General features: G+C 44.1%; 1 protein-coding gene across 1 annotated transcript in view; it reads left to right on the plus strand.

Moving 5' to 3' along the window:
• GAB3 (GRB2 associated binding protein 3) overlaps positions 1-27,263 on the plus strand; it is a 75,298-nt gene that overhangs the window by 24,132 nt on the left and 23,903 nt on the right. Inside the window, exons 2-3 of the mRNA XM_075573429.1 lie at positions 20,590-20,893; positions 26,638-26,851. Of these exons, the coding sequence (XP_075429544.1) occupies positions 20,590-20,893; positions 26,638-26,851 (518 nt within the window). The remainder of the gene's footprint in view (positions 1-20,589; positions 20,894-26,637; positions 26,852-27,263) is intronic.

The raw sequence follows: 27,263 nt of genomic DNA on the forward strand, positions 1-27,263 counted from the left end.
ACGCGCTGACTCCCCTCGCCCCAATTGAAAAACGGCAGCTCGCGCATGCGCCTGTGAGTAGGACACAGGCACGTCCTGAACAGCAATACCGAAAAACGGCAGTGCTTGACTTTAAGTACATTGTCGCTTTAGATACATTGCGCACGTTAATGCGGGGTATGCCTGTATGTGTTTGCTCTCATTTTGCAGCCAGAAGCTGCTGAGTGCTTTTTGCATTTTTAACATGTTTGACATTTTTTTTACCTCCGTTGATTTGTTTTTGCACACAAATAAGACCTGCTTTCTTAGCTGCGCTGGACAGTAGCACATGTAAATATTTTTAAGATTACATGCAAAAACATTTCAAGCGTAGAAATCGGCGAGGGCTTCACTTTCCCAGCGTGTTACATGAATTCACCTGGCGAATCTGCTTTAGTTTGCAAATATTATTTGTCTTGGAAAATATGTAAATGTTTACTTAACCCAGCAAATGCTGACGCCGTGTTTTTTCATTTGAATTTGTACATCCTGCCCCGTTGGTAACTTTTAAAGGTCCGCTCTTGAGTGTCAGCAAAACGGGGGTCGGTTTTATTTGTCGTAGAAAGTTAAAAGCAGCTCACGCTGTTTTATATGTGACCATTAACCAAATCAAAACACGAGCGATAATGGGCGGATAATAGTACACGGAGATGGTGGGGCGGGGGCGAAAAGCATATACTGCCCTTCATGCCGGGGTAACCAACTCCCGTGCTCAAGACCCCCCCAACAGGTCAGGTTTTCAGGATAACCCTGCTTCAGCACAGGTGGCTTAATCAATGGGTCTGTGCTGAAACAGGGACAGATATAACCACCTGTGTTGAAGCAGGGACTGATTGAGCCACCTGTGCTGAAGCAGGGATATCGTGAAAGCCTGAACTGTGAGGGGGATCTTGAGGACTGGAGTTCAGAACCCCTGCCTTAATGTACAAAAGCACGGAGGGGTCACTTTTTGGAGCGATAGGAGCACATTCAGAGACAAACAGAGCTCAGGTCTGCGGACGCCATGAAAGATGTGGGATTTCTGATGTGTGACGATGCTCAATATTGCATGTTTTGTTAGCCCTAATGCCCATTCAGTTGAGTGCTAGTTAAGGCTGGTTAAGACGTGGCATTGTTTAGTAAATCTAGAACAATAACCCGCGGTTTAAAACCACATTTGTTTATCTTACTACAGTGCAAACGCCAACCTTAGCAACAATATGAACTGAGTTCTGCCTTGCTGTGTACCCTGGTCTAACATCGAACATAACCATGAACCGTGATCTATTTTGAGCTGAAAAGCACATTTATCTTTGAAATCATGAGCTGTTCCGTATTTGGCATTTTGCTTCTTAAATTGTACATTTTTTTTCACCTATTTTTGGTCTTTTTTTTTTTTTCCAGTTATCTTAAAATTGGCTCATAAATAGACAACAGGTTATTTACACAGTTAAGATTTTTGTATATTTATTGTATAAAACAGCGCAAAGATGCGCAAAGTGGAGGGCTCGAGATGTTCTGGGGGGCGCGGCTGTTACAGAGGCCCCGCGCGTCCCCGAAAACATTTCAAATAAATGCCGGTGATCGCTAGAGGCCTCTGTAACTTTTCCTTTCCTTCCCGCGACAAGTCTCCATGGCAACCCGGTGTCAAATGACGCAGCGGGGTCACTAGATTTCATGGTGCCATGGCAACGTGACGTCACATGACCCCACGACATCATTTGACGCTGGAGCTGTGCAGGGTGGGGGTGGCGCGAGACGGAGAGGAGACGGGGGCGCATGTCGGAAACTCGTTAACGAAGCATATAGGTAGCTCTGCTGGCTGACACTATACGTCTCCTATGCACTGACCTTGGCCCCTTGCAGACAAACTTACCCGGACGCCCTCCTCCTGTCTCTGTACGTTGTCCCTACTTACCACTTAGATCAGGAGTGCGCAAACTTTTTGCCTTGCGCCCCCCTGCCTGCTCTCCCCCACTGCTCTCGCCCCCGTTACCGAGTCTGAAGCGTCAAATGACGGCGTGTAGTCATGTTATCCACACCGCGTTGCCATGACGACGCGTCACCCAAGCCGACTGCGTCACGGTAAGTGAAGTTGCAGAGGCCTCGCATTCAATTTAAATGCCTTGGGGAAGAGCGCTGGTCTCTGCAACCACTGCGCCCCCCCAAAGAAATCTTGCACCCCCCCAGTTTGCGCACACCTGGCTTAGATTGTAAGCTCTTCGGGGCATATTGTTTTATGTCTGAAGCGCTTATTCCCCATTGTGTTACAATACTTTCTATTGTAAAGCGCTGTGTACCAGAACGGCACTATATAAACAACGCGTTACATACAGATATTGACAGATTTAATAGCATGCGGCTTGCTGTATTAAGGGCCTGCTATTACTGAGTGAGTCTCAATTACTAGATCGAAGTCACAGTTATTCTCAGTATCATTCGCCCCTCACGCTTCAGTACTTTTTCAGATCAATAATATTTAAAAAAAAATGTATCCCGTCCCCTCAAAAGCCCCCAAATAAAATGACTCATTTGAACAGTCACAAAGAGAGTGGGTTCCTGCCCGTAATGAATAATGCATGTCTGTTACTAGACTGATTATATTCCCCAGGAAGCAGCTCAGGGCCGGTGTGGATGGGGCCTTACATGGTAACGTATTTATCTCCTATTATAACGTGCTAAAGCGCTGCGCACACTACTGGCGCTATATCAATACAGTGACGCGTACAGCAGCAACAGCAATGGCTGCTGGGAGAATATGATGATGTCATTAACATGCCAACATCTGCAAAATGGAGCCCGTCCAAAGTGGATCATGGGTAGGAAATATGTTAATTGGATCTTGCTGATGGTGGGTGCATATGACACCTCTATTGTGTTGTGTTGAAGCAGCGTATGTGTGTGTACAAACAAAATCCATCAACTCCAGCCCTGAAGACCTCCCCAACGGTTCAGGTGTTAAGGATATCCCAGCTTCAGCACAGGGGGCTTAATCCGTCCCAGCTTCAGCACACTTGGCCCGATCAGTCCCTGCCTAAGCACAGGTGGCTTAATCAGAGACTCGGTGGAAGGCTGAGCCTCTGATTAAGCCACCTGTGCTGAAGCAGGGACTGATCGAGCCACCTGTGCTGAAGCTGGGATATGCTTAAAACCTGACCTGTTGTGGGGTCTTCATGACAGGAGTTGAGCACCCCTGACCCATGCCATGAAACGAATGGGTAGAGTCAACGCGTAGTATTCTCGGTTAGCGCTCCCGATCTGGCGTCGGTTCTTATTAACTTAAAGGAGCAATCCATTCCGGGTTTTTTTTCCCCATTCCGTTTTGAACACGGGGCCTCATGCAGAGAGCAGCGAATTTTAAAATTGGAGAGTTTAATAAAAAGTAGCTTTTTTGGAGAGTTTTATTCTCCATATGCAGAAATGTGCGAATTCTGCAATGTTTGGCATTAATGCGTGTGGCGAGTTGGAGAGATGCGCGCTGCAGAAATGTGTAAAAAAAAAATCGTGCATTTTTTTTCCCTTTCCTATAGGCGGCGAGCTCCATGTAATTGCCAACTTTTCTTGGCAAGGCAAATACTAGCAAATCGCGCCATTTTCTTGGCGCGAACAGCCGCTAGATGCTGTTCGCGGCTCTCTGCATTAGGATATTTTTAAAACTGGCGAGATGTAGGTTCTCGCCAGCCGCGTGGCGAGATTTTGAAAACGAAAAAAAAAATGGCGCGTTTTCCGTAACTCGCCATTTTCGGCACTTTTCTGCGCGAATTTCCCCAAAAATGGCGAGATTTGAAATAGCGCTGCTCTCTGCATGAGGCCCAGGGTTTGAAGCAGGAGGTCTCCGGAGCTGGACCCGGTTAATTTAAAGCTCCGCGACCCCCAGCTTCCAGAGATACTTACACCCGAAGGGTGTATCTCCCTGGAGTTTAAAGCTCCCGCGTCACATGGGCCAACAGGAAGCCATAATGTGAACCCCCGAGGGGCTACCGGCACCCTCTACGGAGGGATGTATCTCCAGAAGCAGGGGGTCCCCGGAGCTAAAATCAATGGGGTTCAGCGCCGGAGACCCCCCGGCTTCAATCGTATACGGGGGGGGGGGTGGCTTGGATTACCGCTTTATATGGGAGTGTGCGCTAACCCGTACCGGCACTAGGCGATTCTGCCCCCCCCCCCAATTATGAGTTTAATGTACTATCAAAATGCCATTAACACCACTGCCTGGTATCAATTTATAACAGCTCGGACTATTACACCCTATATTGTACCTTATACATATAACAAACCTGGTGATCAATCTTTTTGATGCACTTTTACAACGCTATCGCCATGACGCCACCCGGGAACGAGAACAGCTGTAGTTTGTGAATGCAAATGATCCCTCTAATTGTTGACTACCAGGGTAAGACTTCCTTGTACTGATCCTATAACAGACCCAACCTGTTCTCTGCTGCAATTTTGCATTCAGATAGTTTCATTGGAGCTAAATTCTAACAGCTTCGACTAACTACTCCTAGCAACACAAAAGACTGACTATACCAGATTGTAACACCTACACGTCAGCTGTTTCTCTGCCCTTCTGCACTCCTCCCTACCCCCGTTGTTACTACTAGCAACCTTGCAGTACTAATACTTGGTACTTAACTGAAATGAAAGGGGAATAAAGGAGGGATAAAAGTGGTGTGGATTAGATTCCTCACTTCTTCGCTAAATGCACCCACAAATTACAGGTTAAACCTTTGTTTTTGGGCTTTAGAAAACTAGTCGGCTTGTCTTATGTAAATGCTATTATTCTGTGCCTTTCATTTGGGAACTTTAATGATACAAACGCACCTCTAATAGTTGTTTGGCTTTGAAGCTGCAACTGGAACTGTATCTCTTTAAAGTTAACACTTCCCCCAAAACTGCTAGGGGGTTATTTTAGTAGCTCCGATAGTGTAACAAACTGCTTCTAAAGAGCCTTGTCCAATCGGATCGGCATGCTTTGGCCGGACTAGACTGTTTGGCCGTGACCAAAGCGCCACTGGCGGTTCTCCGCCACTACAACTCCCCGCCAGGCAAGTAGCCACTTGACATTTCGCTGCGTGCGCTCCTGCTCTCGCTCTGACTCCATCTTTAAATCTCAATGTCCTGCCGCTCCGACTCATCATCTTTAAATTTCCTGTGCGGGGCTTTTAAAGATGTCGTGTGGGAGCAGAGGGCGCGAGGGGACAGTGACGAGGGAGTGCGGGACTCTTAAAAGATGTCGGCCGTGCATGAGGTGACGAGGGCACATGAGCGCGCTAGACATTGAGATTTAAAGATGGCGTTGGGGTTGGAGCGTGCATGGCGAAATATCAAGCGACGACCTGCCCGGTGGGGAGTAGTAGTGGCGGCGAATTGCTGGTGGCGCTAGGAAGTCAAACGTCCCATTCTGTGCTTTACTATTCTGTAAGAGCTTCTCGCATGTCCAAGCCGCGTCTGAACCTACTTGTAGAAAAGCCTTTTCTCTGGCTCGGCCAATCCGATCGGTTTGTCAAAAACGCCTCCAACTCGCATTTTTTTAACTAAAACTGCTATTCTCGTAGCTCCGTTATTCAAACCGCCTCAAGGGTGGCAAGAAGCGTATTGAGATTTACATCCAGAGCCTGAAAGATGGGTTTGGGTGAGAGGGGAAGGATGGGTGAGAGGGGAGGGATGGGTGAGAGGGGAGGGATGGGTGAGAGGGGAGGGATGGGTGAGAGGGGAGGGATGGGTGAGAGAGGAGGGATGGGTGAGAGGGGAGGGCTGGGTGAGAGGGGATGGAGGTAGCTTCACCTTGAGGTACAAGTTCAATCCGTCCGGTTTGGCTTTTAAACCAGGCGGTTTCTCAATTTTTATAGAAGCGGTTTCTGAACATGCTAAACCACACGGTTTGGCAATTACAACTTCGGAGCTACGAGAACAGACCCCTAATGTAAGCCTTTATAGTTACAGAGTTACATAGTAGATGAGGTTGAAAAAAGACGTACGTCCATCAAGTTCAACCTATGCTAAATTTAGACAACAGATACTTTATCCTATATTTATACTTACTTATTGATCCAGAGGAAGGCAAACAAAAAACCCCATTAAGGGGAAAAATTAATTCCTTCCTGACTCCAAGAATTGGCAATCGGATTAATCCCTGGATCAATGTAATTAATTATGTAATTAATTTATGCAGCAGTCTGTTCTCATTGTCTTCTGACCAATACTGATAGCCACTGGGTCATCAGTCGATGGTGGAGATATTGGTACCAGCTGATTTGTTTTTTTTTTTAATGTCACGCTAATCATTCTTAACTTTTCTTTCTTTAATGCTCTCTTCACTCCCAGCGTTCACATCACCATATTGCCAGGACTGGCTAAGGTTTTCCCTTTTTAATAATGAAGATGGCTCCAAGGATGTTGTATATCTCTTCCAATTTTAAAAACACAGACTGTCTGGGCTAAAGTATTTCGATTTATTTTTAAGGGGAAATCAAGAAAGCGGTGTGCAGAATATCTGCAAAAGCAATTCTTTGATGCGTTTTTCTCCCAAGATATTTGTATGTTCATTGCACTTTTGTGGCTTCGGGAAGTTTAACCACCGCTACTACTGAACCGGTGACATGAACAGGTGCATGGAACACAACCGTGGCAACACCGTGTATCAGCAATGAATTACTGAAATAACACAGGAAAACGGTTAACGGAAAAACGATTTATTTGTGATTACAACAAAAGGCTCCTGCAAACAGTGCATTATATATTTGTATCTATAAAAGTTTCGTGCAGCTTAACATATACTTGATGTGCAATAGATATGTAACATGTTGTCTACCATATGTCAAAGTTTATTTTATAGGTGCACTCCCACTTGGAACCAAAATGAACTTAAATGTTTTTAGCATTTTTGTTATTGAATTTTTTTTCATCGAACAATGTAAATCGAATGTTTAGAGTTGTGTCTACTTTTTATTTTCTGTCTTCATTTTAGCACATTTTAAGTACCCTCCCTCTGTTCCAAGCGGTTCTATGCAGGGGAATGCATCAATCTGATTATGTTATTATTCCAGGGGGGCACAACCGTTTTCATTAAAGCGTTTACTAAATTGCCCAATCTCTGCAAGAAAATTCCGTTTTTGTTCCTTGGGGAACTACATAGCTTTAGATATTTCGGGGCTTATTCTATATCCGCTGATGCTGCCGATCTGGCCATGGTGGGGCCAAATTAGCCCGATTAGCCGCTTTGGCGGATATATAATAAGCTCCAAAAGGCGGAATACCAAATATCAAATAATAAGCTATACATATGGCTTTTGTTCCAGGATTCTATACCAAGCTGCAGGAATAACGCAGGCGTTTATACATCATTCATTCTCTAAAACCGCAAACTCGTGGATATATTTTTTTGTAAATTGTATGATCAGGATAAAAAAAAAAAATGAAATAAAAGTCATTATTTCCAAAAATGTTGGACGGGTAAAGACTGCACCTTTTTAAATGGGTGCAGAAATGAGCTAAGACGTCAATCGGGGAGTGGTCAGTATGACCTGTTAACCTTGCTCTGGTATAGGGCGGGAGTATTTGCTGTTGAAGTCTCAAGGAAGAGGAGTCAAAACTGGACAGCCCGCTGGCTGACTCACGCAGGAAAAATGCTCGCAAGCATGACTCATTTGTAATCATCTGCCTGCTAATATTGTTCAGCAAGTTTAGGGTTTTGACGATACACCCTGTCCTCCACCCAGAATAAGGAAGAGAAAAGAAGTGCATCTATAAGCACAACCCTAAGGAAATGTTTCCAGTACCTGGTGCCATTTTTTTTTTTAGTTACGGGGAGGTCACGTGAATTGGTTATTGGTAAGTGACACTGACTTCATCAGGGGTGGCCAACTCCAGTCCTCAAGGGTCACCCACAGGTCGGGTTTTTAGGATATCCCTGCTTCAGCACAGGTGGCTCAATCGAAGACTGAGCCACTGATTGAGCCACCTGTGCTGAAGCAGGGATATCCGTAAACCCTGATCTGTTGGTGGCCCTTGAGGACTGGAGTTGGACGATCAACGTCTGACCAACTGATTGAGCCGTCTGTGCTGAAGCAGGGATATCCCCAATACCTGGCCTGTTGGTGGCCCTTGAGCGCTGCAGTTGGCCACCCCAGGACTACATTAATATTGTGCCTTGGCTACAAAGGAAACGTGCATGTTCTAGAGCAGGGGGGCGCAAACTTTTTTCCCTGCGCCTCCCTGCCGGCTGTCCCCTCACTCCCGCGCCCCCCTCCCAACCCCAACTTACCTGCGCTCCGGCGTAATGACGTCACGTTGCCATAGCAACGTGACGTCACATGACCTCGCAGCGTTATTTTGACGCGCGTTGCCATGGCGACACAGGGAGGAAGCCGCCGGAGCCACGGTAAGTTAGGTTTACAGAGGCCCTGCAGCTCCCCCGGCACTTAATTTAAGTGCCTTCGGGAAGCACGCGGGGCCTCTGTAAACCCCGCGCCCCCCGTCGGCAGTGTCGCGCCCCCCCTGGGGGTCACGCCCCACAGTTTGCGCACCGCTGTTCTAGAGAAGGTTGACATCCTTGTTTTAGGGATTAGAGAATATCCCCTGGACATGTAATTCCCTTGTTGGCAGAACGTTTGAATTCATATATTACAGTATCAAACGTGTTTGAAATAGAGTGCACCCCAGATAGTCGGCTGTTTAAAAGGAATTTAGCTTAAAGGAATTTGCGCAGTATAACCCGCGTTTCTCCCTTGAATAAAATCATCCATTTCGGCCAGCCTAATCCCCTAGCTAAACATGATATGAAAAGAATTATTTAGTAGCAAAACTATTTCATTTCTCAAGGAAGGCCTAGACACACTGCTTAAAATAATTAAGATTTAATATCTCTTCCCCCCCCCCCTTCTACTTTATATAAATAACTTTTCCACTTAATTTCTAGGTCCACTTTTTCCCCCCACTCATTTCCTGAGAAGCCACGAGGTGAAATTCCTCAATCCATTCCTCGTTGTCCAGGAAATGACCGGAGTATTTTCTGTTATTGATGAAATACCGATGGACATGTGTTTGGCACATATTGCTTGGAGACACTGGTAGTTGGGTTGGTATCTGGATGACGAACTTCATCATATTAATACAATATATGGGTCAGGTACAAAGGAAATTAGTAGGGCATTAGATATTTATGAATCATTTAATATATTTCCTAGGGTTCTGGGATGCATACAGTGACCTTAAAATGATAAGCTTCCAGTTCATACATTTTTGTAAAAATGTATTTATAAGAGGAAATCCAAACAATATCCTACATAGTTTTTTATTTTATTTTTTATAAATCAGTTCTGTATCATTAGATAATACAGTACTTACTGCGTTACTATTGTTTTTAAAATGCATAAAGCTTGGCCCCCTGCAGAAGCACTTACCAAAATTCCCCCCTCCTGTCTCTGTACGTTCCTCCTACATACCAATTAGATTGTAAGCTCTTCGGAACAGGGACTCCTCTTCCTAAATGTTACGTTTATGTCTGAAGCATTTATTCCCATGACCTGTTACTTATATTATTTGTTATTTATATGATTACCATGTGTATTACTACTGTGAAGCGCTATGTACATCAATGGCACTATACAAATAAAGACATACAATACAAAATGTAACCCTTATTGCCATTTTAATGAGTTTTAATTCCACTTGGCATTGCGCAGATCCAGGCGCTGAAATAGGGCCACAGCTCATGTTAAGAAAGGGAGGAGAGGGAAATGACGCTACGTTAGTGAAATTATACCTAATTGTGGTGCTACACCCATCCAGCCCCTATTTCAGGAGCACCAGGTTTAGGGATTACTTAGATAACGATACCGCTGAGTCCCCGCTAGGACCAATCCAAGCGGGCAGGTTTTTTTGACAGGATTGAAGCAGGAGATCCCCAATGTGGAACCCCATTAATTTATCTCCCGAGATACTTACCTCTGTGGAGGCTGCCGGGATGCTCAACCCCCTCTCCCCCCCCCCCCCCAAAGAGGTCAGGTTTTTAGGATATTCCTGCTTCACCACACATGGCTCAATCAGTCCCTGCTTCAGCACGTGGCTCAATCAGTCGCTGCTTCACCACAGGTGGCTCAATCAGAGGCTCAGTCTTTGACTGACCCACTGATTGAGCCACCTGTGCTGAAGCAGGGATATCTTGATAACCTGGCCTGTTGTGAGGGGGGTGGGGGGGGGGCTTGTGGACTGGATTTGAGAACCCCTGGACGAATGAGTTGCCGTTTTCCCCGGGCCCGGAGGCGTTAAAAGGCTTTCTTTATTACACCATTGTGTGGAAACAATCACAGGCCTGTGGAATTTAACAGACAGAATTCTAAAATGGGGAGTTTTACCATAACTCTGGGAATGGACAATCTTTTAATATTTACATACATCCTTCAGCAAGCGAGCTTTATGTGAATATAACAGGGGAAATCTGTGTTATGGTGGATTCCCATTTATATGAACAAATGTCCAGAATAGCAGCTTATACATTAGATGTAATATATATATATAAAGCAACTGTAAATATTCCTGTATATTCATTTGCATGTCTTAGACAGGTCTGCAACCCTGTCTTTCACCATTATCGCCCAGCACACAGCACTTCCACTGCAGCAAGGGATTCTGGGAAATGACATGCAAATGAGCACACAGTGCCACTTTTTATCTCATGCTCACATTACATGAGCAACCCTTAGCCAAGATAATGGTGATAATGGTGAAAGACAGGGTTGCAGACCTGTCTAAGACATGCTAATGAATATACAGGAATATTTACAGTTGCTTTATGCTTTACTGTGGAGGGTTTTAGTCACTTTTTTTACCCACCATAACCTTAATAGTGGTGGTATATATATAAATATATATATATATATATATATATATATATATATATATATATATATTGTGTGTATGTATGTATGTGTGTGTGTGTGTGTATATATATATATATATATATATGTATATATATATATATATATATATATATATATATATATATACCCACTCCCAGTTGAAGGCTTTGGTGCCGAAACGCGTTGGAGTGGGTCAAGTGGGCAGGACCCCCTGTTTTTTCCCCCTCTTGGGATACGCAACTATTCCTGTACATGCTGCTGTCTTATGTTTGCCCTGTCATCTTCAAATATGTGTGCTAAATAGTGCTGTGCGTTTATACACACTTCAGGACTGTGTTTCTTTGATTTTGGATCACTATACTTGCTAACTGTCTCTTCAACAGGACTGTTTTTTGTACTGCCATTGTACTTATCCCTGGCACCCAACCTATAAGGTTATTAGACCTATGATATCTTAGAAGAGACTTTATATTATTGTGAGATTTTGGTTCCCACCCTCCCACATCCTGTATATGTATACATGGGGGGTATACTCTCAGGAATTTGCTATTTGCCACAGAGTAGCACTGTTTGTTGTGCCTAAGCTAGGGATATTTGTTATTTACTCCCTGTTCCTTTCAGTGTTCCTTAGGGATATGACGGGCGCCGTAGTCAGCATACTGCTTTGGGTTACGCACAGGGGATCTATGCCGTGTTTTTACATTTCTGTGCTATCTTTTATTCTCTTTTGTGACATCTAATAAACTTATGTATCTTTGATATTGCCAACGGTATACCTGAGTGCTATTTATATGGACTCCTTTTTTCTTTTGTTTATATAAATATATATATATATATATATATATATATATATATATATATATATATATATATATATGTGTGTGTATATTATATAATTACTCTGACACTTACAGCTTCTGGCGTCCTTAACGTCTTTGTTAGTAAATGGACTTGTCATTAAAGGAGCACTCCAAACGAGCCGTTTTATTTATTTTTTAATTTCTTTTTACATGAGATTGAAGCAGGGGGTCTCTGGAGTTGAACCCCACTCATTTCAGCTCCGGGGACCCCCTGCTTCCAGAGATACAGACCTCCGTAGGGGGTGCCGGTGTCTCCTGCAAGATGAAAGGTCCCGCATGACGTCATGGCTTCCTATTGGCCCGCAGGATGTGGGAGCTTTGAAAAGCGGCCATTATGTGAACCCCAGCTACCCAGCCGGAGCGGCTACCGGCACCCCTTATGGAGGCTAATATCTCTGTTAGCTGGGGGTCCCCGGAGCTGAAATTAACGGGGTTCAGCTTGGGAGACCCTCTGCTTCAATCCTATGTAAATTTGGATTGCTGCTTTAAATGCATTGCTTATCCACTGAAGAAACAACAAGTGGAATTTGCTGTTGTTAGTTCATCACCTACCTCTACTAATTCTCTGTGTTCCCAGTGTGAAGCCGGCAAAGTGCAGCTCCATTCAAATCATCGGGACTAAAATGCTGTGTAGCATAGGAAAGATGGATTTACAGCATATGGAACAGGGACTTTAAAGAATTGAATCCTGTGTCTTTGAATGAGAATTTGCTAGTGACAAAGAGGGCTGTATTCACTAAAGTGAACAGCCGTTGTCAATCGATTGAACAGCTTTAGTGAATTGATATCCAACATTGTGTCGTTCAAACTGCGAGCTCGGTATTTAAAGCTGCAGTTCAGTCAATATCCTGCATGTGTGTTTTTTTTAATAAATCAGTTCTGTAGTAAGAAAAAATACTTTTAGCATTTTCTGTTTTAAAAAAAACAACTTTGAAAGACCAATTTTCTTGTATTCTATTTTAACAGCCATTTGCTAAGGCACTGCCCCTTCATGTCCTGTCACAAGCCCTGGCACACCCCTTTGTCAGCCCTGCCCTCCCTCTAGCACATGTCAGTGCAGGAGTGCTCATGAATATTCACGAGCTTCCACTGAGTGACAAGCAGAATATAAACATATGCCAGCTCTAATTATGTCACCAAATTTCGCCTATCAATACATGGAAAACGAATTGACTGGCAGCTATACAGTTCTTTAGGTAATTAGAGATTGCACACATGAAACTATTGAAATAAAAAAAAATAATAATAATAATAAAAAAAGGCTGAAATGCAGCTTTAAATGTCTGCGCAAATCGGTGAAATTCCCAGTGAGAAGATTTCAGTGCATTCGAGCCTTGAGCACTTTCTCATGTCAATTGGATGGTAAATTATACATTGGGGAATAGCTAGGGGATTATTGAAAAATCCCCAAAAGGGACCGATCATAAAAAAAATCCTATTTACTTGATTTAGTAACAATGGAGGGAGTAGGTGATATCAGGGCTGGATTATCCACTGGGCACAATGGGTACAGTGACCAAGGCCTACGAAAAAAATGTAGGCCCCCAAAAAATCGATTATTAGAGACGGACAGTTACTTATAAGGCAATACCGCTAACTCTATTATTGACAAAATATCATAGTCATAGTAGCAAAGTATCATAGTAAAATATATAGATCTATGATTATATTATGGGACATATACATTATATACAATGCAAATATGTATCTATAGATCTATCTTGAGGGCCTACGAATATGAGAGTGCTCAGGGCCTACAAAGACTTAATCCGGCCCAGGGTGGTATGATACATTGTATTGAACCAACAAGTAGTTGATATGTTACAAGCTTTCATGGTAGGGGTCTGACCTGATGAAGGACCCTGAGAGGTTGGAAAGCTTGGAACATACTTTATCTACTACTTGTTGGTCCCATACAAGGTATCCCTGCGATCACCTGCGTTGGGTATTATTAAATAAATCCCTTCATGCCGCAAAATTGGTTTGCTCCATATTTTCGTGGTCTCCGTTTGCCCGGCGAGTTACGACATTCTGTCAGTTGCTTCAATGCACAACGTTTAAACATAATTGATGATGAAGATTGCTGAAATAGCTTTCTAAAGTTGTAAAACATTTCACAACATAATAAATACCAAAGCATGTACAGTATAACAAGCACACATTCTATCTGTCACTTAAACCCAAGGTAGGCACGGTGTGTTCTAAACATTCTTCCTGAAATATTAAAGGAATGTCTTGTGTTTCTAATACCAAGGAACGGGAGTACACAAGCTCGATTAAATGTTTCTATTACATTTTTTATTTATTTATTTATTTTTTTGCTTAAAGGAGCAAGTGGGCAATTTGTAATTTTTTTTTTAATTTAATTTTTTTATTTCTTTATTTTTAACATAGGATTGAAGCAAGCGGACTCCAGAGCTGAACCCCATTATTTTCCGGAGATACTTACCTCCGAAGGGAGTTCCCCGGAAGCTGAAATGAATGGGGTTCAGCCCCGGGGTCCCGCTGCTTCAATTCTATCTTAAAATTTTTTTTTTTTAAATTGCAAAAGAAAATCGCCGGCTTCGATTGCCTCTCTAGATAATGACCGCATTCTGTTTTACTGTATGTCTTTAATGCCCAACACCAGATAATTGCACAAAGCTGGACATTGGGGCGAAATGAACTATAAAATAGAAAGAAATGCAATGTAAGAATATTTTCAGGTGGGTGTTTTAGTCCCATAGTGAATTCCATTTGTAATATCCCATTATAACATGTTGATATTACTAGATTGCACGCCTGTGTGTATAAGATGAATTGGAAGAAAGTTAAAGGGTTTTACAGTGATGTTAAAGCAAACCATTTCCCCCAAAACACTGCTTCCTTCTTTTCTTTTTTTACTCACTTGGCACAGAACTCCCACTGCAATATGTATGGGGTTTTTTTGTGCCGTTTTTTGACACAGATAAACGCCAAATATGGCCGTGGGTCCGCAAATAGACAGTGATCACAAGATCTCCTGATTATATCGCAGCTTTCTATTGGCCGAACCCCTTGCCCATTTTGTGTCTGTTGGCCTTATTTGTCCCTGTGCCGATATCGCAGAAACCAGAGTGTCTCCAGCGGCGTCGGTATCATAGATCCGCTCCGGGGAACCCCTGTTGATATAAGAAGAAGAAGTAGCCAAAACAAATATCAAGCAGCACAGACGTGTCTAAGACTAGGATAAATATTACAGTAAATATGCACCGCAAAGTATGAAACCGAAGAATTCATATAGATCAGTGGTTTCCAACATGTTTTGGTTAGTTAACCTTATAATTAAGGAAACCCAACCCTCTCTAATAGCATATCAGAGATCAGATGCATTGTAAGGAACCCCAACCCTCTCTAATAGCGCGTCTGAGATCAGATGCATTGTAAGGAACCCCAACCCTCTCTAATAGCGTGTCTGAGATCCCATGCATTGTAAGGAACCCCAACCCTCTCTAATAGCGCGTCTGAGATCAGATGCATTGTAAGGAACCCCAACCCTCTCTAATAGCGCGTCTGAGATCAGATGCATTGTAAGGAACCCCAACCCTCTCTAATAGCGTGTCTGAGATCCCATGCATTGTAAGGAACCCCAACCCTCTCTAATAGCATGTCAGAGATCAGATGCATTGTAAGGATCCCCAACCCTCTCTAATCGCGCGTCTGAGATCAGATGCATTGTAAGGAACCCCAACCCTTTCTAATAGCATGTCAGAGATCAGATGCATTGTAAGGATCCCCAACCCTCTCTAATCGCGCGTCTGAGATCAGATACAGTGTTATGAACCCCAACCCTCTCTAATAGCCTGTCTGAGATCAGATGCATTGTACATTCTTCTTTATTTGGTACAATTTTCAAATGACCTGAAAATTCAGGGATGAATGCGGAACCCCTGTTGAAAAACACTAATATAGCTGAATGTTAAGAACTGTTATCAACTGGTATTCCAGGACATTTACATACTTACAAATAAGTTTTATTTATACTAGATTTGTGTGTGCTTTTAGTAGATAATACACAGGTGCACAAGGTTTTTGACGGTATTTGTAAACTGCTTTTCCCTGAACTTTAAAATCTAATATTGGTGACCTAAAGCTCATAGATGCAAAACAATATAACTTTAAGCAGAATGACTGCTCCTGTGCACATATTAAAAATGGTAATAATCTCTTGGAAAGATTGAAAGGTTTGTCTGCTTTCGGCTGAACTTCTCAAACGCGACATCTTGCTCTTCAATAATGTGGCTGGGTTGTCTTTGAAGTGGTTTTCTCTCTCTCGTTTCTTCAGAAAGTCCAGTTGTGGGTATCCTGCTAGCAGATTCATTTTGCCCAATTTCCTGTTTTGTGCTTCTTTTCTTCACAATATAATCATGCGGGCTTTGACAGTTAAAGATATGAAACTCTGACAGTTATTGAGCTCACGGCATCGGTCGGATTTCACGGGGTAGACTGCCGGGCTCGTCTCCACGGAATCGCGCTCACGCGGTGTGTCGGTCTGGTTTGTCCATTTCGTTACAGACGTTTTGTAGGTTGCTAGTGTACAGAGGTAGATTCAGTCCATTTTCCCACAGCCGTTCACTTGTAAATAAGCTTTTGACAGTGGCCAACTACAATACGTAGCCATCAAAAATACAGAGATGGGGCAATCTGACCCTTGCATGGATAGAAGGTAGTGATCGTATCTCCTCATTAAGCTCTTAGAATTGTCCCTTAGAACAGAGGTTCTCAACTCCAGTCCAGAAGACCCCTGCCCCCCAACAGATCAGATGTTGAGGATATACCAGCTTCAGCACAGGTGGCTTGACTGAACCACTGATTGAGCCATCGGTGCTGGAGCGGAGACTGATTGAGCCACCTGTGCTGAGGCTGGGTTTCTGCGATAACTTGATCTGTTGGTTGCCCTTGAGAACTAGAGTTGAGAACCACTGCTATTCGGAGCCCAGATACATTATCATTTCTCACCATAGACTCCAATGAACCCCTGCCCAAAACTCAGTCATTCCCCTCCTAAGTGATTTGATTACACCAATAGCAACTCCCTGTTCTGAATAACCCAAAAGAGAGGCAGCCGTATGCTGTTCCCTAACCACCTGCGCATCTTTTCACCACTTCCTCTGTATTCATCTGCATGTTCAACAAGGTCCTTAAGCTGAGGGGCAAAAGTTTTTTTTTTTGTTGCTCTTTTCTTATATAATAGCTTTAAAGCTTAGAAATGTTTCTTGGACGTCTTCCATGAAGGCTCTTAGTGCTGAAAGCTTATTTAAGTCTGTCAAAAGGTGAATTGAATTTCCTTAAAAGCAGCTGTTCAGATGTGGATTCTCAGGCCAGAAATCCATTTTTGTTTGTTAGTCCGACCTTGTCACAGAGAAAGAACGGAGCATTTTATTGCCTTTTCTGATCAAGCATTACTTTTTATTAAAGGCCCTGTTGCTCCTCACTGGTATGGGCTCCTCACAGGTATGGGCTCCTCACAGGTATGGGCTCCTCACTGGTATGGGCTCCTCACTGTTATGGGCTCCTCACTGCTATGGGCTCCTCACTGGTATGGGCTCCTCACTGGTATGGGCTCCTCACTGGTACGGGCTCCTCACAGGTACGGGCTCCTCACAGGTACGGGCTCCTCACTAGTATGGGCTCCTCACAGGTATGGGCTCCTCACAGGTATGGGCTCCTCACTGGTATGGGCTCCTCACTGGTATGGGCTCCTCTCTGGTATGGGCTCCTCTCTGGTATGGGCTCCTCACAGGTATGGGCTCCTCACAGGTATGGGCTCCTCACAGGTATGGGCTCCTCACTGGTACGGGCTCCTCACAGGTATGGGCTCCTCACAGGTACGGGCTCCTCACTGGTATGGGCTCCTCACTGGTATGGGCTCCTCACAGGTATGGGCTCCTCACAGGTATGGGCTCCTCTCTGGTATGGGCTCCTCTCTGGTATGGGCTCCTCTCTGGTATGGGCTCCTCACAGGTACCGGCTCCTCACAGGTATGGGCTCCTCACAGGTATGGGCTCCTCACTGGTACGGGCTCCTCACAGGTATGGGCTCCTCACAGGTATGGGCTCCTCACAGGTACGGGCTCCTCACTAATATGGGCTCTTCACAGGTACGGGCTCCTCACAGGTATGGGCTCCTCACAGGTATGGGCTCCTCACTGGTACGGGCTCCTCACTGGTACGGGCTCCTCACAGGTATGGGCTCCTCACTGGTATGGGCTCCTCACAGCTGGATGAGGGATGCTTTCAGGAGCTGGTTCCATTTTTATTTTTTTTGAACGTGACTCCATCCATGCATGTAAGGCAGGGGGTGGGCAACTCCAGTCCTCAAGGGCCACCAACAGGTCAGGTTTTTGAGGATACCCCTGCTTCAGCACAGGTGGCTCAACCAGTTCCAGCTTCAGCACAGGTGGATCAATCAGTCGCTGCTTCAGCACAGGTTGCTCAATCAGTCCCAGCTTCTGCATAGGTGGCTCAATCAGTCCCTGCTTCAGCACAGGTGGCTCAATCAGTCACGATTGAGCCACCTGTGCTGAAGCAGGGGCATCCTGAAAAAACCTGTCCTGTTGGTAGACCTTGAGAACTGGAGTTGCCCCCCCCCCCCTTGCCCTAGGACAGAGCTCCCTAATAGTTGACAATCGATCCTTTTCACTTTTATCGGTTATAAATGACTTTAGTTTTCATAGAAACGGCATGGATTTTACTGCAGCCTTTATCACACGTGAACGTTAGAAGAAACAGTGGGCTTAGCGTGTGTAAGCCACATCGTTTGGTTACTTATTAATCTCCACTTCCTCTTTTCATTGAATATTTCTGGGAAATTTGAAGGTTCCCCTTCTCGCGTTCTTTGTAAATAACCCTTTCTATTTTGGTCGCTGCTTTGTAGTTTCACAGCAAGTGGTTTGAGTTTCATTTTCTTTAACTTAAGTAACGTTAGTTAAAAAAAAAAAAATCAGTTCTTTAGTATTAGATAATAGTGACTGTTTAAAAAATAAATAAAAATAAAATAAAAACGTATTCAGCTCTTAATGCCATTTTTAATGAGTTTTAAAGCATCCTTTAAATTCTACGTCAGGCTTTAGCCCACCTCCCCAGCAGTGCAAGATCATGACAACACTTTCCTGTTTGTGACAATTTGTTGCCAGTGTTCCCAAGCAGTTTGAGCTGCAAACGGTAACAAATGACAACGTTACTTTCGTAATATCAGGATACATTGTAGCTGGTGAGCTACACTGACTGAAGGAATGATTGAAACTGAAAGGCAGCCATTATGTTAGACACACAATCAAGATTTTTTACAGATATATAACAGGAGCACCAAACGATTGCCGGCTTAGGTAAGGAGGTAGAAATATACATTGCCCCACGCGTTACATACACAAATAAGAAAGAGGATACTCCGGGGGCCGGAGGGAGTAGTATCGCTGCTTTAAGTGTTGTCATTTTGCTTCAGACCGGTTGAGTATCTGCCAGCCGTTGCAATAGCTTTAAGGCAAACTACAAGAAATATGTTTTCAGTTATACAGCAACTGTGGTAACCGTGAAATTATAGTTTCATTTAGATGCTTCTGGATTATATCAACAATAGTGAAAGTATTAAAGCCACTATCCCCCCGCTTGTTTGTTTTTTGTTTTACAGGCTGGGAATCGGGATTCTCTCGAGCTGAACCATATGAATTTCAGCTCAGAACCAACGGTCCCCGAGTGGCTTACTGGTGCAGTAACCGTTTTTGCTGCACCTCTAGGGAAGGGGTGAGCGACTCCAGTCCTCAAGGGCCACCAACGGATCAGGTTTTTTCAGGATATCCCTGCTTCAGCACAGGTCCAAAGCCACCGATTGAGCCACCCGTGCGGAAGCAAGGACTTATTGAGCCACCTGCTGAAGCAGGGATATCCTGAAAACCTGACCTGTTGGTGGCCCTTGGGGACTGGAGTTGCCCGTCCCTGCTCTAGGGGAAACAAAATGGCTGATTACATTTTTTGCACCATGCGAGCAATAGGAAGCTGCATCGTTGTTATCCTTTGCGGCTTCCTATTGGACAGCTATTAAAACCCTCCCTCACCCCCCTGTATAAACCAGGAATTAATAACGGTAACTTCACCTGGAAGTATCTTGTAGTAATACAAAGGGTGTAGGTAGGGAAGTTTGCTTCTTTAACGGTTACAATGTGCCAGTAACAATGCTGCTCTGGCCTAGCTTACAGACCTCCCTTGTGGGCTCCAAGTTAAAGACGCAATCCCAGCACCTTACCCAGGATTGTAGCAGCGGGTCTCCGGAGCTGAACCCCAATAATTTCAGCTCCGGGGACCCCCTGCTCCTGGAGATACTTACAGCCATAGTAGGTGCCGGTAGCTACTCGGATCGGCTAGCTGGGCTTCAAAGTTTAAAGCTCCCGCGTCACGCGGGCCAATAGGAAGCCGCACCTGATGACGTCACAGCTTTCTATTGGCTCGCAGGGTGGGGGTGCTCTGAAACGGCCCCATTACGGGATCCCTGGTAGCCGAACAGAGTGAAATTAAATGGGGTTCAGCTCCGGGGACCCCCTGCTTCAATACAGGGTAAAAAAAAAAAAAGAGAGCGCTTGGATTGCCGCTTTAAAGTGACGCCACACTGCACAAAAACGGTTATTTTAGAACGCACGGTTCATTTTCATCCCGGTGACACATTTTATAGCATTCTTTTTTGGGGGAAAATAAAGTAAAATAGTATTTTGCGGAAGTATTTACGGACCACGCGTTATATTAACCCCTATGGTGCTAGAGAAAATGAAGTGCGAGTAAAAAAAAAAAAAGACAGTGATAAACCATAAAGCGTTCCCAAGTAAACGCATCAACTTGTTCTCTCCATCAATTGCTTCCCAGGTGTGGCGAAAGCGCTGGTTCGTTTTACGGCGAGGTCGGATGAGTGGGAACCCCGACGTCTTGGAATACTACAGGAACAACCACTCCAAGAAACCCATCCGGGTGATTGACCTGAACGAGTGCGAGGTGCAGAAATACGTCGGCGTCAACCTCGTCAAGAAGGAATTCCAAAACAGCTTTGTCTTCATCGTGAAAACAACCTTCCGAACGTTTTATCTGGTGGCCAGAACAGAGGACGAAATGCAGAGTTGGGTCTATAATATTAGCCGAATCTGTAATTTTGGACAGCATGAAGATGGCACAGGTAAGAATAGAGGTGCCAAGTCTTGGTGCTATGGGTGTGTTAAAATGTGTGTATCTTTGTTCAGTAGTAGTTGTGTTACATTCCTTATGGAAAAAAAAACATTTACTGTATCTGAGAGTTTGTAGGATAGACACAATAGTATATGTCATCATATATGTCATCATATATGTCATGGGAGAAAGAGTGGCTCAGTGAGTAAAGACACTGACTGGCACTGAGTGTGAAGCAGGGGAACCTGGTGTTGGCTCCTTGTGACCTTGGGCAAGTCACTTTAACTCCCTGTGCCTCAGGCACCAAAAACATAGATTGTAATAGATTGTAAGCTCCACGGGGCAGGGACCTGTGTCTGCAAAATATATCTGTAAAGAGCTATGTAAAACTAGCAGCGCTATACAAGAACATGCTATTATTATTATTATTATTATTATTACTACCAATCTTCCAGTTGCTCTACTTAAGTTAAAGGACCCAAACTTCAACCAATAGGAGCATGCTAAAGTAAATATGACGACTCTAACTGCTGTTAGCTCTGAAATTGCTGCATGGATTTTTAAGCCCGTTCGGGCAGAAATGGAAGTTCTGATCCAAAGCAGATTTGAAAGAATAGTGTTGTTGTTGGCTGGTACATTAATGGTCCAGAAAGTGAATTCCTTACACAAGTAACTGTGTAGTAATGGTTTTATTACAAGGAAGTAAATTGCTAGTATCATTCACATTCTTTATGTCGTAGGTTGTAGGCAAGTTGCATGGGATACAAAATATCAGACGTGGCGCAGTTTCTGCCATAACAGCCCTTCATACGGACTTATTTTTTATAGATTAACTTGGTGCTGACTGGTCACCTTTCTCCGTGCACCCGGTTATCGACCACACCAAAGTGAGGCGTGCGCTCGCCCATATTGGTGTGCGTATTGTAGGTTGTGATGCCTTCTATTGGATCAGCATACGACACAATATACTATTCTTCAGCATGAACTTCCAAGGCTGGAACTACCTCGTATATGATGTCATACTCTTAGTGATGTCATGCATGCAGGCGCAGGTGGAAAGCTTGCCAGCCATCACTAGCCATTTCCAAATGTTCATACTTGTCACTCTGATCTAAACATTACACAGGTATTGCGAAGGACTTCTTAATGTGTGTGAAACGGTGCGGTGTCCCTGCCAGTTAGGAATACAGCAGCACATGTGGTTAGAAAGCAATTAAAACAAAGACAGAAGGAAACACTGTCTGGAAGGCCGTCCATTATCCCATTAGCTGTGTGACAGTGTGCTATCTTATCGGGTCATGCTAAAAACCTTTTCTCTACAGCAGGAGTGACAAACTCCAGTCCTCAAGGGCTACCAACAGGTCAGGTTTTCAGGATATCTCTGCTTTAGCACAGGTGGCTCAGTTGCAGACTGTGGTGAAGCAGGGATAACCTGAAAACCTGACCTGTTGGTAGCCCTTAAGGACTGGAGCTGGCTACCCCTGGTCTACATTTTCTCTTTAGAGATGCTTAAATGCTTATACATAATTAATTCTCCCAGCTGCTGCAATATAACATGAATGCACACCGCTTCTATTACCAGGCTTTCCCCAGGGAACTCCCTGCCAGATCTAAACAGCCTGAAGGTTAGGCAAAGGGTATTTGGATTGTATAATTTCCATGCAGTAGCTATAAGGGGGGTAATGGGAATGTAAATAATAGAAGGCTTTCTATACTTGAAAGCTTCTGCTACCAGGAAAAAAAAATCACTTGGGAAAGAAATGGTTGTGTGAGTAACGCGTGTGTGAGTAACGCGTGTGTGAGTAACGCGTGTGTGAGTAACGCGTGTGTGAGTAACGCGTGTGTGAGTAACGCGTGTGTGAGTAACGCGTGTGTACGTTGCAAATCGAATGGCTTCATATTAAAAAAAAAAAAAACGCCATCATTTTGTCATTTTTTTTTAAAGGATGTACTGTATAGCAGGAGTAACCAAGTCTAGTCCTCAAGGGCCACCAACAGGTCATGTTTTCAGGATATCCCTGCTGCAGCACAGGTGGTTCAGTCTTCAACGGCACCACCTGTGATGAAGCAGGAATATCCTGAAAACCTGACCTGTTGATGACCCTTGAGTTGAGGACTGGATTGCTCACCCCTGCAGTATATCGCTACATCTTCTGCTGCGGGATGACGAAATAAGATAACACTCTGCTTGGAAGAACTATTTGTGTGATGCCTAACCTGTGCTGAAGCAGGGACTGATTGAGCCACCTGTGCTGAAGCAGGGATATCCTGAAAACCTGACCTGTTGGGCAGGTCTTGAGGAGTGGGATTGAGAACCCCTGGCTTTTAATACATGCAGTCATCGCAGGCCTGTGAGGCAGAGCAAGGCCTTGGCCTTGTCTGGATTATCTTCTGGTTCCCGTTTTGTTGTGGTTTTTCATGGATAATATAATGTCTGCGGTGCCATGAAAAAAAAAAAGTAGGGGAACCGTGCCCGGGTTAAATAAATGATCAGCAACGCCGTTTGGACCTTTATTTTTTTTTACAGAAAGTCGATACAATATTTCTGTGCTAAAACCAGACGTGAAAGAGTCTTCCTACAATATATCTCTGCAATAAAAAAAGAGGAACTCGTAAGTTTAGCAATAAAATAAGTAGTGGTACTGTGGGTCTGGAAAACAAATGGTGCTTAGAACCGCCTGTAACCATTGCACATCTACCTCTGGTTTATTATAATAGTTATTCTTACTGCAAACACAGAGACCTGCCAAACAAAACCCGTTACTGGCATAAACGCCGGGAACACACGGCGGTCTGTCACCGCACAATACAGCCGCACGGCAGCCAGCATTGCTGCGTTACAGTCCCTCCCCCTCCTTTTCTTTTTTAATTTTAATCACAAAATGTCTAAAATCTGGTAAAACGTGAAAAAGTCATAGTGACCTTGAAGCGCAAGAGGTGCGGGGTTGTAATGTTGCTGTCAGGCAGCCAGGAGCTGTGTCAGGGCCGCGCCGTTATTAGCGTACAGTAACTGCTAGCAGAATAATGCGGGGACGTCTGCAGCCAGACACTGACAGGACACAACTGTTGCTGCCATGTGGTCCATCTGGTGGCTTCTGAGAGAAAGTGCAATAACACGCAGCACTTCCCCATAAACCCCTCCTTATGTGCTGGGGCAGCATGAGACGGAGTGCTGTGCTTCAGCTGCGCGGTGTATACTGTAGCTCACACTGCACTCACTGTGCGCAGTGCTGTATATATTACATTATAACAGCCGTGGTTTGGATCTTGGGATTTGGCCTTGAATTTCATGTCATTGTCTTAAAGGACCAATCCATGCAATATTCTACAAGCTTTTTATTCATTTTTTTTATTAAATAAATCTGTTTTGTAGTATTAGATAATACATACTACATTTTTCAAAATTATTATTATTCAACTCTTAATGCCATTTGTAATGAGCTTTAATATACTGATCATCCTTTGATTTCTATAGCAGGTTTTAGCACACCTCCCCAGCAGTGCAAGATCTCTGTAACACTTTCCTGCTTGCGATCATTTGTTGCCAATATTCCCAGCAGTTTGAGCTGCAAGCTGTAACAATACATAATGTTACCTTAGTAATATCAGGATACATTGTAGCTGCTGAGTAACACTGACTGAAGGATTGATTGAAACTGAAATGCAGCCATTTAGTGAGCCCTGGAAGCAGGATCTTTGCAGATCCATCACGGGAGAATGAATTGATTGGCAGCTTAGGTAATTAGTTTTAATAAAGGTAATCAAAGGCGCCATATATATATTTTTTTTTTTTTTAAAGTATTGCTGGGATTGCCTCTTTAAATCTTTATTTAAATCCTTAATAACAGTGATGGGTGTCAGATTCTTGAATGATTTAAGTTTATTTCAAGCCCCTTGTGAATAATAAATGGTGTACCTCACTCCTATTTAATCAGCAGCTCTAAGCACACGCATGTAAAAGCAGGAGAGAAAGTTAGGAATAGCCTTTGCTGCAGTCATTAGCTTGGGAAGTATATTTTTTCTTGTGTGTTTTCGCCACTTTTTAGGGTATTTCTTGGTGGTTTTTATTTTTAAATGCACTTACCAGAACACCCTTCTACTGTCTCTGTACGTTCTCCCTACCAACAAATTAGATTGTAAGCTCTTTGGAGCAGGGACTCCTTTTCCTAAATGTTACTTTTATGTCCGAAGCACTTCTCCCCTTTGTGTTATTTATTATTTATATGATTGTCACGTATATTAATGCTGTGAAGCGCTATGTACATTAATGGCGCTATATAAATAAAGACATACATACATACATACATACATACATACATACATACAAATGCACCATACAGTAGCTCACGTATAGTACATACAGTATAGAGCTTCTCAGTTATAACCACTTCAAACACAAGACACTTCCGTTGCTATTGTTTATATCATTGTTTTGTTTCATCTTTTCTCTACGTAGTGTAGGAGCCTCCTGAAGGGGCCGAGCGAGACGTTGATGGCAGGCATATCATGTTTTAGTCAAAATATTGACCTCCGATGCCCCATGCTTATTAGAAGAGAATAAAGAGCAGGGATTAAAGATTGCCTGGTATCGGGAGGGCGTTGGGGTTTTCTTTGCAATAATAAATTGTGTATCAAGTTAAAGGGGGATTTAGGTTATTAATGTCAAAGCAGCATGGCAGATTCATTGCAGATTCATTGTGGATACATGGGACAGTAAAAGATTTTGGGGGGGGGCAGAGGGGGTAGAATCCTTGGGGAAGGATAGAGTAAACAAACCACTGTAATGCAGATACTTGATCAGTGATATCATGTGCTTGGACTGCATTTTTAAAGTGAAAGGGGTACAGGGGTGGTCAAATCCAATGCTCAAGGGCCACCACCAGCTCAGGTTTTCAGGATATCCCTGCTTCAGCACAGGGGGCTCAAGCAGTTCGTCTGTCGTTGGCTGGCCAACTCCAGTCCTCGAGCTATGACGTCACGCGGCTGGTTCGCCCTCATTGGCTGACCCGCCGCCGTGACGTGTCCAGCGCTCCGTCGCCACTAGTAAAGACAAAATACAATCGCAATCTCTACGCGTGCGCGCAGGCAGGAACTGGGCCCGGCCCCATTGAGGGGCGGATCTTGTTCCCGCAGCGCACGCCAAAGCGCGCGCTGCAGCTGACACTGGGGCCTAGCCTTACTCCGGGGACCCGCTGCTTTCAGAGATACCTCCGTAGGGGGTACCGGTAGCCACTCCGGTTCGCTAGTTGGGGTTCATGTAATGGCTGCTTTTCAAATGGCCAATAGGAAGCCGTGATGTCACCCGGTGCGGCTTCCTATTTACCCATGTGTGTTTTAAAAAGCCGAGAGATACCAGCACCCCCTTTTGGAGGTAAGTATCTCTGGAAGCAGGTGGTCCCCAGAGCTGAGATGAATGGGGTTCAGCTCAGGAGAATAATAATAAAAAAAAGGCTGCTTAGATTTCTCCTTTAAAACTGCACAGATATCTCTGCAAACGGCTGCATATCTCCAGGCCACGGAGCCGTTATTATGTAAACACGTTTATTCTCAGAATCATTTTTTTTTTTTTGCAGCTCATGTCTTGGCTTCACTCCCTGGGCTCTGTTTATCAGCCAGGGAAACAGTGTTCTTAGGAATTATAAACACCTGGTGCAATTTGGATTCTAGTGTGTCCTGCCTCAGTACTTAATACATGGCATGTGTACAGTCTCCAGACATGTAAATATGCTAACACTGAGATTACTCTTTAAACAGATTCCGTCGAGAGCCTTTCTCATACCAACTCCTCTGTCCAGGCGTCGCCAGCCGCTTCCACTCACACGTCAAGAATCGCGGACCCCTCCTTTTCTGTGGACGGGCCTGGGGCAGACACCCCGACCGAGGAAAACAGAAGCGAATCGGGCTCCATATTTATTCCCGATTATCTGTTTTTATCCAACTGCGAGAGTGGGAAGCTGAACAATGCCAGGTATGTGACGCAGGAATCGGGGGAAACGGTGTAGTCCATATGACCCAGATATCCCAGTTCCCACTGTTTGCGGAGATGATCATTCTTTACTTAACGTGGTACTCGTCGAATATGTTCCGACGGACTCAGTACGGATCATGTTTACACCTGATGAAAGGGACGTCCCCAAAACACTGTACACTTTCTTTTTTTTGTTTTTTACCTACGAAATGAAAAATGCAGATGACAAATGTCTAATAGTGTGATCCATACTGAGTACGTGGGACCTTCGTCAAATATCCTCCGTGGATTCCCGTGGGAACTGGGACTGCCACATATTTCCGAGTAACACCGGCGAGAAAAGAGAATTAATGGGAGTGTTTCTCCGTCGATGGCTTTCCAACGTTCTGTACTTAACCACAGAACGTGTTTT

The sequence above is a fragment of the Ascaphus truei genome, chromosome 16, assembly GCF_040206685.1.
Source record: "Ascaphus truei isolate aAscTru1 chromosome 16, aAscTru1.hap1, whole genome shotgun sequence".
In the NCBI taxonomy this organism is placed as follows: domain Eukaryota; kingdom Metazoa; phylum Chordata; class Amphibia; order Anura; family Ascaphidae; genus Ascaphus; species Ascaphus truei.